This window comes from Crotalus tigris, unplaced genomic scaffold (assembly GCF_016545835.1).
Source record: "Crotalus tigris isolate CLP2741 ecotype Arizona unplaced genomic scaffold, ASM1654583v1 scf7180000017716.2861928, whole genome shotgun sequence".
Lineage (NCBI taxonomy): Eukaryota > Metazoa > Chordata > Lepidosauria > Squamata > Viperidae > Crotalus > Crotalus tigris.
The window spans coordinates 2,813,911-2,827,500 of record NW_024096587.1 but is presented as its reverse complement, the minus strand read 5'-3'; the positions used below and the strand labels follow the sequence as shown (position 1 = coordinate 2,827,500).

Below are 13,590 nucleotides of genomic sequence, written 5' to 3'. Positions count from 1 at the left end.
ACATTTCAATTATCAAGTGATTTAGACATTACTATAATATGCATTATTTAATACTGCATCACAGTAATATTACTATGATCACAACTGCTAATTTAATACATTAATCTAGATACATTCTTATATCTCAACTACATAAATAGAGGAATAAGTGGTATTCAGTAGTAATCAGTAGTTACCTTGAGAGATTCATCTCTGATAAATATATTTTTTTCCTTCTCAGCTACAGGTTCAGATGAAACTTCTACTTTACTTTTGGAAGAACCTTTGAAATATGAGAAAGCATAAAGATTGTAACTATATCATATAATATGAGACTGTTGTATAAATGGTTCCTTGGGTAAGTGTTAAATATTTTAAGCAAGCAATAATCTGACTCTGTAGGAAGATGTTTTCAATGAAATCCAACAGTATGTTTCTCCTCAAAAAAGCACTTTCCACTGATGGAATTAGAAATATGTATTTTTCCATTCTGGCCTAATAATTGGCTTCAGAAAAGCTACTGTCTCATAATCATTGGGAGAATTAAACAGATCTATCTCTTGTCATGCCTGAAAATTGCAAGTGCTTTTCAGGTAGGAAAAAGCATAGCTGAGTTAAGTAGGAGTATATGGCTGACCTTGGCTGATCTCCCAAAACTAAGTAGGCCAAACCTGTTTAATACTTGGATGGGAGACCACCAAGAAATACCAGGATAGTAGAACAGGTTAGGAAAAATCATCTCCAATAGCTACTTCCACATTCATGGAAACAAAAAAGCAAGCAATACCTACCCTCCCTTGCTTTTGTTTGTTTGTTTGTTTGTGAATTTTTTATGTTGCCCATCTGAGCTTGCTGATGTTTTGTGTATATTATTTTGCATGTTCTCGAGGATTGATGTTGAAGACAAGGGTGCACTTCGGAAACTGGAAATTTTAATCTGTATTGGTTAGGTTTCTGGTTATGTAGCAATCGTGTTTTTGTTTGGCTAATAAACTATAAACCAGGCTGGAATTAAAAAAAAAAAACACTAGGAAGAAGGTAATAGCAAACTACCTTAGGTCAAAGTCTACAAGATTATCATGAGGTGAGCTTGGTTTGAAGGATCTAAAGATGACGTATTTTGTTTGGCAGCACCTGGCCAAACAACAGATATAATAAAAGTGGATAGTGCACTGTTGTAGAATTAATGTTTGCTATTCATATAGTTAAAGAGAGCAACTCCTTTTCTTGCAGGGGGACAGCTAGCACACTGCCCATGCAATGTTCAATAACATTTAAAGAAACTCCATAGCATAGAAATACTGGGATTGACCAAACAAGGATATATTAGGAGTATTCAAACAATTTAGTCTCTTTTTGACCTACATGCTAAGTAAAGAGCTTCATAGTATGAAAAAAGACTTCAGTCAAGCTATTTGCAATGATGAGTCTATGTGTGTGTGTGAATGTTTCATATTTTTTTAAAAAAATGTTCCTTTTGCCAATATTTCTGCAAAATTAATTGGCCAATAACCCATTAACACAGACTGCTATGGTCCTTACTCCCATAGCCCTGATGTAAAAATACAAAGGAGCAGCAACTCATACTGAGTATCCTTTGTTTCCTATGCCAGAATATTCAAAACATTTTTAGTTTTGCTTCCACCGAATAATGAAGCTGTTTGGAGCTTTGCTCCACTACACAGCAGCCCATTTGGGACATTCAGATAAAACGTTCTGAGTGGGATGCCTAGTTCCAAACTGAAATATAACAGGTTGGTTATGTCACAAACATCACTAGATTATATCTGTAGGAGAAGAACAGGTAGAGGTGGAGGGGGGCAGAGCTAGGCGAGTCATCAGCTTAAATTTATTGTATTCCCATATCTACGTCCAACCCCTCTTGAATTCTGCTGACACTTATCTAGCACCAATTTTTAGCACTGAATGTTAGTTGACTAGATTCTTTACTGTTTGAGCAATAAATCTCAATAACTCCAATATATGGTCCTGATTCTTTGAGCCTGACAATACCATAAAAATACTTACTTTTCGCTTTCTTTGTAGCAGCCCCTTTTTTGCCAGAAGGTGGAGACTTGACCTCAGCAGAAGCTTTCTCCATTGCCTCTTTAGCTAATCTAAGTTCCTCCAGTTCCTTAGCCATTTTTTCTTCCTGGTATTTGGCTTCTTCTTTCACTATCCATTCATCAATGGAGGCAGCCACCAATTCCAGATAATTCCTGGAAAATGTATTACTGCTATCAGTCAGAACAATGACTAGAAAGGCTCTTCTCCTTGACCCTGACCAATGGAATTCCTTGGCAGACTGGGTCCGTAGCAGGCCTTTTCTGTTGGCACAAGGAGGCGGCCTAGTCCCAATCGAAAGAAGCAATTCCTCAGATACCACGGACCCATGCCAGCTTTAAAGATAATAACCAATACCTTGAATTGGATTTGGAAGCAAAATGATAATCAAAGCACCTTGCAGAACAGCAGTATTATATGTGCCAGCCTAGGCCCCCCAGAACTGTGTATGCTGCTGTATTTTGCACCAGCTATAACCTCCAAATACTCTTCAAGGATAGCTCCATGTAGAACTTGTTGCAATAATCCAGCCAAGAGATGACTAGGCCATCAATGACCAGGTATAGGGCCTCATGATCCAGATAAGAGCATGACCCATGAAGTTGCACAAAGGCCTAGTCATGACTATCACTGCTCTTTGAGCAGGAATCACAAATTCCAGAACAACTTCCAGGTTGCGCAGTGGGTCTGTCTGGGGTAGTGCAACCCCAGCCACAACTAAAGATGATAAACAACTGGATCTGAGGTCCAGCACACAGCTACTCCATTTTGCCAAGGTTCAGAGGAAGCCTGTTGTCCCCCATCCAGATGCCTACAGCCTACAGCACTGAAAAAGGGCAGCTATAGCACCACTTGGATCAGGGGGGTGGAAATGTACAGCTGTGTTACATCAGTATACTGATGATATCTCATCCCATGATGTCAGATGATCTTGCCCAGTGGTTTCATGTAGATGTTAAAAAGGTCTCGAGAGAGTACCGAGCTTTGTGGCATCCCACAAGTGGTAGCCATGGGCTGGACCTCTTGCCCCTTTTTGACATCAATTGGGACCGGCCTTTGAGAAAGGTGCTGAGTAATTCTGCACCACTCAGCCCCAAACCCTGCAGCCGACCCAAATGGATACTGTGGTCAATGGTACCTAAAACAGAGAGATCAAGGAGAGCAAGAATGAATGCACTACTGCCATTCCATTTTTACTGTTGTAATTATAATCTTTAAGATAATTACTATTTTTAAAAAAACTTTTGATAATTTCCCTTGTGTTATTCAAAATGTCTGGCACAAGAGTGAAATTTTTAAAAATATATTGTTACCTATTTCATCTTTTTTGAAATTCAAAAATATGATGGTTGAATCTCATTGGATGTTACCTATTGGGAAATTATTATTGTTATTTAAAATCAGTTTTCTTCTGCTAACTATTAAACTGTACAAATAATTTACCAATAATGATGATGAAGTAGCACCAGTCATTCATCATCAATGAATTATTATTCATTGTTATAATTCACTCCTTTCCCACATGATAATAGGATAGTATTTGAAATCCATTTTACCTGAACCCAACATCAGAATGCAATGAAATGTTCCAGAACTCCTGGAATTGACGATGTTGGTTTATGGGATTATGAAGGACTATCAGCAAAGAGTTATCTTGAGTATGATAATAGGAATCAATGCACCTATAATTCTGAGTTGCATTGTGAAGGATCTGTTAACAAAAGAAGAATTAATACAAATCCGTTCTCATTAAGAGACTATCTGTAGAGGTGATGCAGAAAAAAAGACAATGGGTACATTTATTTGTGCCAACTGATTTATAGGCAACTGATAAGATACCAATAATAGAAATTGTGAAATGTTTTACAATGTATAGTCAAAATATAAATGATTGTATAAAATAGAGAACAATATAAAAATAACTTTCAATTTGAAAAAGTGATGAAAAGAAAAAAACTAAAGCAAGACATAATATTTAAAATAAGAAAAGTAAATGAATAAAGATACAGTCATGTAAAAATGTAAGTTCATCCCATGTAAAGCTTTTTCTTTCTTAAGATATGTGAATATATCAATATTTTATCTTTATTCAAACAGTATAAAGATAAAGGTGATGTGTCATGCTTCTGATAGATGAAACTCTTCAAAAGAACTTTGAGGCATTGTTTACCTTAAAGAATCTTTTATTCAAGGAATAAAGTATTAGCACTACATAGTTGAAACCAGAAACTAAATTCCCCTCCCTGGATACAAAGTAACATAATGCAATTCCCTCTTCCAATAAACAGTCATAAATCACACTCCCCAGTTAGCTTTCTCCCCAGCTCTCCAGCCCACCAAAACACTATCAGCTCTGGGCCCAATGTCCTTGGGTTCCCACAACTAAGTCATTATTGTTATGACTAGCTGGACTCTCATCCCTATTCCCCCTCCGAGCAGCAACTAATTCTAAAAGCAATAGAGAAAATGGCTGCATTTCCATTTGTTGTCAAAGCAAGAACATCCGATGTTAGCAGTGTTGACATGATGTAAATGGATAAAATGAATTCTTTTAAAAAAATATTTTATTGAGTTTATATGCACAAGGAAAGAATAGGAACAATACGGGTATGGTAAGGAAAGGGAATGGGGGGAAGGGAATAAGGGATTTAGGATAAAATAAGGATAGGTACAATTACATATTTTAACAAACAAGCTACTGTCCGGATCATAATAATGAGTAAGTATCATACTCAACCATTTTTAAAATAAGCTTAACTACAGCCATATTGCTAACAATTAATAAACAAATAAATTCATCTATTTAAATAAACATGAATAATAAAATCTCAAGAAATCATGACTATCAAAATTAACAGATAAAAATCACCAAATCACTAAAAATAAAGATGTTATCAAGCTATGAATTATAACTTGGTTAAAAATCAATCATCTATTCTAAAACATTAAGTCCTTTTTAGAAGATTCTAACGCGTCTCTAACCATTGATAAAAATTTTCCCAAGTTTTAAAATAAACTGAGTCATCTTTTTCTTTCATCTCCAATGTTAATCTATCCATTTCTGCACACTCTTAACATGATAAAATGAATTCTACAATCCCTTATTCAACAAGCAATTAACAGATATGCCATTTCCTTCTGTAGAAAAAGTAAATACCCCCTTGGCTCTAATACCTGGCATTGACCACTTTGATAGAAATGACCTCAAGGAGGCATTTCTTATAATTGTCTACCGTTCTCTGATACTGACTGAAAGGAATATTTTTCCTATTCCTCCATGCAGAATTTTTTCAGCTGTACAGTATTTGTACATCTTCATAGCATCCCATCTTATAGGGATTTAGAACCAGGCTCTGAGACAGCCATTTCAAAATACCAAATTCTTGTTTTAGCTATTTCTTTACTGGAATGTTTAGGTCATTGTTATACTGCAAGGTCCGCTTTGGGCTGAACTTCAATGCTCTGACAGATGACTTCATATTAACTTCAAGGACTGTCTGATACAATGAAGAATTCATAGTGGATTTCATGGTGGCAAGCTGTCCAGGTCCTGATGCAGCAAAGCAGACCCAAACCACAATATTTCCACCACCATGGTTTATGGTTGGTATCAGGGTCTTCTGGTGAAATGCTGCCTTGGTTTTTGTCAAACTTATCTTCTGGTACTATAGCAAAATATCTTTGACTTGTCTGTCCAGAGTTCATTGTTACCTAAGTCCTGGTTTTTGCCCAAGTATTCATGAGCAAACTTGAGTCTCGCAGACAGCAAAGATTTTAGCCTGGCACACTTCTCACATAGATCTAATTTGGGCAGGGTCTTTCTAATAGTAGACTCATACACTTTTATATCAATAGTGGAGAGAGCTAGCTGTAGGTTATGTGATCAAACTCTGGGATTCCTAGAGACTTTTTTCAGTATATTACATTTTGCTTTGGGGTTGAACTTGCTGCGACAACCTGACCTGGGTAAATTGGCAGTTGCTTGAAATCTTCTCCACTAATTTTCTAGATAGTAGAATGATTGATGTCCAATTGTTTGGTGATCTTTTCAAATCCCTCCCCAGACTAACATGCATTTCTATCTTTGTTTTTGAAAGCCTCTGAGAGCTCTTCCAATTTAGGCATGATAATATTACACCCTTCAATGACAAAGAGAAATGAAACTAAATGTCTGAAGTTTCAGTAGGACAGGTATCTCCCAGATCCTCTCTAGCAGTGTTCTATTCATGTGCCCCTCCTCTGGTACACCTGATTCTAATTTTATATATTTGATAAATTTACAGCTTTTTCACATGTGAAATTTGCCTTTATGTTTACTTAAATTACACAATATAATGTAACTGGTGGATATTATCATTATTATATCTCCTTTATCAATATTATTGAAATGAAGATTAAATATCTGTATGTTGAAATATGTTAAAAAAGTCAAAAATTTCATTGAGGTATACTTTTTCACCTGGCTGTAAGGACAGCTGACATATAAATTTCAGGATCACCAATGAGAAGTCCCAATGGAGAGTAAGCACAACATGGTTATCTGCAATTTTCAACATAACACAGGTGGGCATATATGGATGGGTTATTTTAGTAATGGGCTGGTCTGTAATGGGAAAGATGACCTATTAGTATGTTAAAAGCAAAACCTTGAAACTGATTAAATGGCAGTTTTTGTGTAACACGCAGATAGCAAAGTGTCCCACTCAACATCCTGATTACCACTTCCTGTACTTGAATGTTCACATACAGCATTGAAACAGAATGTAAAGTTGCCAGTATGTGACTCATACTAGCTAAGCTATCATAGTACCTAAGCTATCAGGAAAGATAATATAGCAATCAAAGCTTTGATGACCCCTGAAGAATCTTGGAGAACTTGTACATTATGTACTAGTCCTTTTTAACAAAGTTCATATGTGTTCAAAACAGGCAACGTCCTCAGTTCCATACAACACATACAGATATATGTATGGTCCCAACTCTAATGCAATTAAACTATCTAGGAGGGCACTGCAGTCAATACTATTAAAAATTACTGAGAAATCAAACGGTGAGTGAAGTTGCACTTCATCTATCACTTCTGAAGAAAGCCATTTGTCAGGTTGACCATGGTTTATTTTGATCCATAATCTTGAAATATCCTAGAATAATGACTTCTCCTAGAACAGTGGTTCTCAACCTGTGGGTCGGGACCCCATTTGGGGTCGAACGACCATTTCACGGGGGTCGCCAAACAACGCAGTCCACCATTTTTTCCCCCCTTTTCCTTAGCTGTGCTACTCCCTTTTATTCTATTGGCTTTTGAAAGCCAATAGAATAGACTCTCTTGAATAGAGTCTAATTCTATTGGCTTTCAAAAGCCAATAGGAATTGTCCAGGCTGTCTCTGCCCTGCTGAGCCCGCCAAAAGTCCCATTCTGCAAACGGTGCTGCACCAGTTGAGTAGTCCTCGACTTAAGACCGGTTGAGTAGTCCTCGACTTATGACCGGTTGGGGGTTGCGGCATTAAAAAGGTTGAGAACCACTGTCCTAGAATATCCATAGCTACACAGAGAACACCCTTTTGAGTAATTGACTCAGATTAATCTCAACCTTTGGTATAATACTGAAAATATGAACTTATTTTCTAGAAATGCATGTTAAGCAGATGCTGGACAAGAATGTTTTCTAAATGAGGCAACAATTTGAAGTTACCTGGAAGAGGAGTTGTGGTTGAAAATGTTCAACAAAACTCCAATCATTCAGACACCGCTGCTGGGTCTTTTGGATGGCTGAAATTACCTTATGAAAGAAAAGATAAAATTTGGCTCATTTAATAAATGTTGGGAAGGAGGTGAAAAATAATCCACAGAGGTTTATTTTCTAGCTTTAGAATCTAATTCATTTTAAACTGATCAGTGTAAAGGCTCTACATTTCTATACTATCATATATATCTAACATCTGTTGGTAAGATGAGCAGCCAATAAGTATGATTGACTGATAAATAAATAAATCTGCATATTCAACCTTATTTTTTTATAAAACGGCCCTTTTCTTTATTAACATATCAATATCTTCATTCTGGGTATGAAATTGCCATTAAAAACAGAAGAAGAAATAGAAAATGTCACTGCCTTTTCTAAAAATGTTAGTACTCAACCAATACTGTCTAGAAAGTACAATAGTGCTCTCTTCACTTCCAATAGTTGTGGATTTATTTGGGATATACAGACAATTCTAAAAGTAATTTCTAAATCTATATCAATAGAAGAACACATATATTTGAAAGTTTATATGACCTTCATAAGTGGAAAGAAACTCTGAAAGTGAATTTCTTAAATTCAGCTTTAGAGAAGACTAATCTCAACAACAATTTGATGTTGTTTCTCCTGATATTAGTCTTGCAGTACACCATGCTTTGAAAAATGAATTATAACATTTACATGTATTTATGTAACATCTATTTTGCTTTTAATCATTAAAGCAATTTCAAAATAGTATGATTATATTAAATATATTTTAGGACTACCTACATCTTTCTTCCTCTCATTGTTAATTCTCAATATGGAAGCTAAATGATTTTTATCAAAGGTTCATTTTAAAAAAAGCAGCTTTGTACACCCTCTTTGTAGAAAGCAAGTTATAATACAATCACATAACCAACTTAATGCACAGAGAGGTTGGAAGAATCTCTCAAGTATAATTAATACCTAATTTGAAATTCAGCCCATACTTATTTTTTCCATTTTTTTCTTCACTAGGAACCTTTAGGATGATTCAAGTTAAAACCCATTACATTCTAGGTCATTTACTTCATAATGAAGCAATTCAGCCACTTAGTACCATTCTGTCATAATGCCCAAGGTCCTAAACTACATGCAAGCTGAAGGAAAAATATATATCATTTTCGATCAGCATAGCATTTTATTGGTTATTGGTTTTATTAATGCTCATTCTTAAATTAGAACATGCTCTAAAAGTGCTCTTTTTCCTCTGTTTTCCTTTCTTCAGTCTAGTCATCCTAGTAATGGATTTATACCAGAGTTCAAATTCACGACTACACAACACACTGGGCAATTTTGGACCATTCAGCCCAATTTATCTCATACTTACTATATGGATAACATTAGAAGATTATGTTCAGGACAACCTCTCAGAGCTATTAATGCAGAAAATAATTGTAACAGTAATATTAGATCTCTATTTATGAAAGGAGAAAATGATTAACCTATTTCCCTTCCTCCTTTACTACCGATGAAACAAATAGCCTCACTTAAAGAGCAAGCTCGGTTGTAAAAATGGCAACAGAGGAAAATGTTAGAAATTTTTAGACAACCATTTTGTCAATCTTCAAAGTAGCATGAAAAGCTTATTAGTTTAGAAAAAAATGTGGAGATGATTGAAAAAAAAAGGCCATTGAAGTTCTTTAAGTGGTCATCTGTGTATTCACAACTCCTTGTTGAAAATAAATCCTTATTTGGTGAAAACCAGCAAATACGATGAGATGAAATGAAGATTATGGATATTCTATACTGATGTGTAACACATGTCATCTCAGATATTAAGTATAGAAAAATACATTTTGACTTTCTTTTCACTGAAAACAATAAAACTTTAAATATACAAACAATACAGAATAACAGATGGGAATATGAAATTTTTGATAACTGTCAACAGCATCATTTTTTCAGAACAGAACAATGAAATTAGAGGCTCCAGTTCTACTTATGCAGCTAGAATATAGCACAAATATCTTTACAAGATCAAGGGTTTCAAGCTTCTTAAGAGATTCAACCTATTGTATATTTTTAAAATTAAAAACAAGGAATGTTTTTACATTTACTAGAACTTATTTATACATTCTGCTTCTTATTTCAGCATTTCTTACCTTATCTACAGAATTGTTCAGATCATTTTCATGAACGTCAGCAATCAACTCTGTAGAATATATTTGAAGATATATACAAAATGTTTAGAAATGTTAAATTCTGTTATCTGGTTCCCATTACATAAATGCTCAATGAACAGAATGGGTGCTATGCAATCTTCAAAAAATTATATTCATATATTCAAAGCTTTGACTTTTCTTCTTCTCTTGGTATCTGCTTTTATATATTTATGCATGAAGACTTCAGGCCATAGCAACTATAATAACAGCCATGGCTTCTATGGCAGAATCACCTTCCTCAAGCTTCAGGCTTTTGAATATAGGAAGATGGGAGCATAGTATCCCTGTATCACTGTTCTCAGATTTGTGAAGGCAAATTTAGACATCAACAGTCTATAGCTTCTTTCATGGAGATATTCATTCATGCATCCATCTCCTTTCATCTTTTGCTCATTTTAGAAGTTAGAATAGGGCTAGTTCAGGAATCAAATTCCATTAACCCAGAAATATTGTTCTCCAGCTCTAAATTATTTTATATACAATAAGCAATTCTTCATCTGCTAACTGTACAGTCCAGCAGACAGATAAGGAAAAATCAATTGATTTTTAAAAGAACTCTTAAAAGAGCATTCTTGCCAGTGCTTTGGAAAAGATAGGAATTCCTTCCATGTAAGAGGACAAGAACAATGCTAATTTTAGTGGTCATCATAGAGGGAATGCCTAGCAGTTAATAAGAACATACAATGCTATGTTAGAGAATGGGCAATATTGAAAAAGGGGAAGCCAGAAAAGAATGGCTGCAGTCTGAATTTCTAACTGTCCCAGACACAATTATTTACACTGGCAACAGAACTCATATAATGAACAAAAAGTAGAGCTAAAGTATACTAAATTCCATCTGTTTCTATTCAACCCATATCATATGTATCATAGCACATGTATACCTATGATAAGCTAATGGCCTCAGCGTATGTTCTAAACTCAGAAAATGGAATAGGTTAGTAAAAATGCTAGGATGTTATGTTATGTAAGGTAAAAATACGGTGTATAAACAGCTACAGCTAAGAACAGTCAACAGATCGCTTATCCTTCCCAAACAAAACTCCAGCCACCTCATCCCATACAGATATTATGGCACTTGCAGTCAATGATGCAATGGGTTCTAAACACCTGAGCCCAGATAATTGTTGTACATCTTCTCTGCATCTCTGCAGCAATGTCACCAATAGTGGCTGGATCGTTTTGAACAAGCGGCCTTTCCTTTATAAGCCAATAATCCAGTGGTCCAAAACGTTTTAGGGTTGATGAGCATACACAGGATATTAAGGACAAACTATAGGTTCTAGCTCATTCACAAAGTAGTTGCCATGGGAATGTAACAAGTCACAAATCACCAATTTACAAGAATGCCACAATTATCCCTACTTAATTTTGTCCTTTTCATGAGCAAAACAGATATGTTTACAAAGAGCTGGGATGGAGCTACTGGGAACATTTTTTTTTTAATCTTGTAGAGTCCAGAGTCATTTTTGTACATAAAGAAATGGTTGGACATTTGCATTCTGTTTTGCAACAGGCTTAGCGTCCTGTTTTTAATTAATGAAAAAAGTCAGAGAAAGTAGGAATCCTGGCATTTGTTAAGAAATGGGCTAACGAGGCATGCTGGCATCCCCACACACCATGCTAGAGACTCACTCTCTCTCTCTCTCTCTCTCTCTCTCTCTCTCTCTCTCTCTCTCTCTCTCTCTCTCTCCTCTCTCTCTCTCTCTCTCTCTCTCTCACACACACACACACACACACACACAAACCACATACACACAACTCCAAGGCTAGTCATAAAGCGTGCAGTAAAAAAGAATCTATGGTCAGAAACTCATGCAGCAGTAACAGTCTTGGAAACAGTATTCCATGAATCAATAGATACCTCTTATTAGTGCTGCAAGTTTCCAATTTCCCAACACAGTGAACAAGGACTCCAGAGAGAATCCCAGAGGGAAAATGGAGAAGGAAAAGGAAAAGAACATATTTCCAAGGAACATATACCTGAGCTGAAAGATTTGGATTGCTTCTTGATACTTTCCTCCAGTGAAAAAGAGAAATGTTGTTGAGTTTGAAATGTATTATGCTCAGAGTCTAGCTCTATGAAAAAGAAATACAAAAAAGACAATTAGGTAAATACTAAATGCACATTCACACAAGAGTTCCCCTGCATCCTTAATTTAGCTTTCAGCACTGAAACTAGCAGTACAGAAAAGGTTCCCCTTAGAAACTGGAAACAATTTTGTTTGGGAAAAGTAGAGCCTCTTTCATATGTGGGTACTGCAGAGATCAGAATGGATGACCCTTGAAAAATATGAATATGATCTCAGACTTCATGTAAATTAACAGTTATTCAATGTAAATTTTATTTTTTGATGTACCACTTAAGAACTATTATCAAGCTCTGATAATCTGAACACATTTCTAATGCTATCCTATATGCGTCTACTCAGAAATAATTTCTACTCTTTTCAATATGCCCTATTGTAGCTCTCTCCCCAAAAGAATCTGATAATGATAAACACAGGAACAACAAGAATAGTAATTGATTAATTTTATTTTGCATTTTGTTCAAAAAGCTTAGAGAAACATACAAAATTGTTCATCTGCTTTTATTCTCACAATTTTTATGCTGATGTTAATAACATTGAAAGGAGCTTCACAACTGAATGGATATTTCAGCCAAAGTTTCCTGAACCATCCTAGATGCTGTTAGTCTATGTTGCAAAAAAGAACAAAAAAAAACAACCAAAAACAAAAAACAGGAGGAGTCTGGTAACATCTTTTCTGTCTAACAAATTTCATTATGAGGGCATAAACTCTTGTGAGATGTAGCTCACTTCATCACAACTGCAGCTCACTTCTTTTTGTATAGCTCTTTTTTCCATGCAGTTCATGAAAGCTTTTAATATGCGGCTTCAGAAAAGAACAAACAGATTCTTTCTGATCTGCCATGGTAGGTGCGGATTCTGATCTGCCTTCTACAATGAGTAATTAACAAATTATTATCAAGATCATTAAACATATCATTCTATTTTTTATTCCTAGAGATAAATGCCTTTGCTCAATAAAAAAATCCTTCAGTGGCACCATCCCATGCTTTATTATGATTAAAGTACCTTTTTGTAAGTTACGGTAATTTGACATGGCTCAACTGATGTCCCTGCTCATGAGCAAGTTACTGTTCCAAGAGGAAGTGGAAATTCTGAGACAGTAGCTCCCTTCCCTGATTTTATGCCTTGTGTCAAGGTTTCCTCAGTTTTCTGTACACTAAAGTGCAAAATATTCCTACTCTGAAATCTTCGTTATACTGAATTACAATTTTAAAATTTTACTGCAGGGGAGCAATTAAAATATGATCCCTCCAACTGCAAAGTAGTGTAATCTTCTCCATCATTTCTGTCTGCTTCCTGATTGTGGTCAACTCAAACCCAGATCCTCCAAAATCTGTCCCACATTGCCTTTCAATCCTCTTTCAGCATAGTTTCCCAGGCCTAATACTGCCTGTTTAGCTAGCAAATATCTTTCTGGACCATTGTCTTGCAAACTGCTTTTTCATTGTCTTTGGGGGGAGTTTTCATCAGCCCCGTGTTCTCTGGTAGTCAATGCAACCATCTTGAAAGCTCTCCCTTAATAGCCAT

The 13,590-nt window shown here is 35.6% G+C and overlaps 1 protein-coding gene across 3 annotated transcripts in view; it reads right to left on the bottom strand.

Annotated features, from left to right (window-relative positions):
• The window catches only part of LOC120306130 (sperm-associated antigen 17-like), a 63,522-nt gene that overhangs the window by 8,378 nt on the left and 41,554 nt on the right, over positions 1–13,590 (bottom strand). For all 3 annotated transcript variants that reach the window (XR_005556175.1, XM_039338811.1, XM_039338812.1), the window contains exons 15-20: positions 11,954–12,049; positions 9,911–9,960; positions 7,737–7,823; positions 3,600–3,754; positions 2,008–2,198; positions 177–262 (exon numbers count right to left, since the gene is read on the bottom strand). Coding sequence is in view for 2 of the 3 variants with exons in the window: in XM_039338811.1 (XP_039194745.1) it covers positions 177–262; positions 2,008–2,198; positions 3,600–3,754; positions 7,737–7,823; positions 9,911–9,960; positions 11,954–12,049 (665 nt within the window). In the remaining variant the exon portion in view is untranslated. The remainder of the gene's footprint in view (positions 1–176; positions 263–2,007; positions 2,199–3,599; positions 3,755–7,736; positions 7,824–9,910; positions 9,961–11,953; positions 12,050–13,590) is intronic.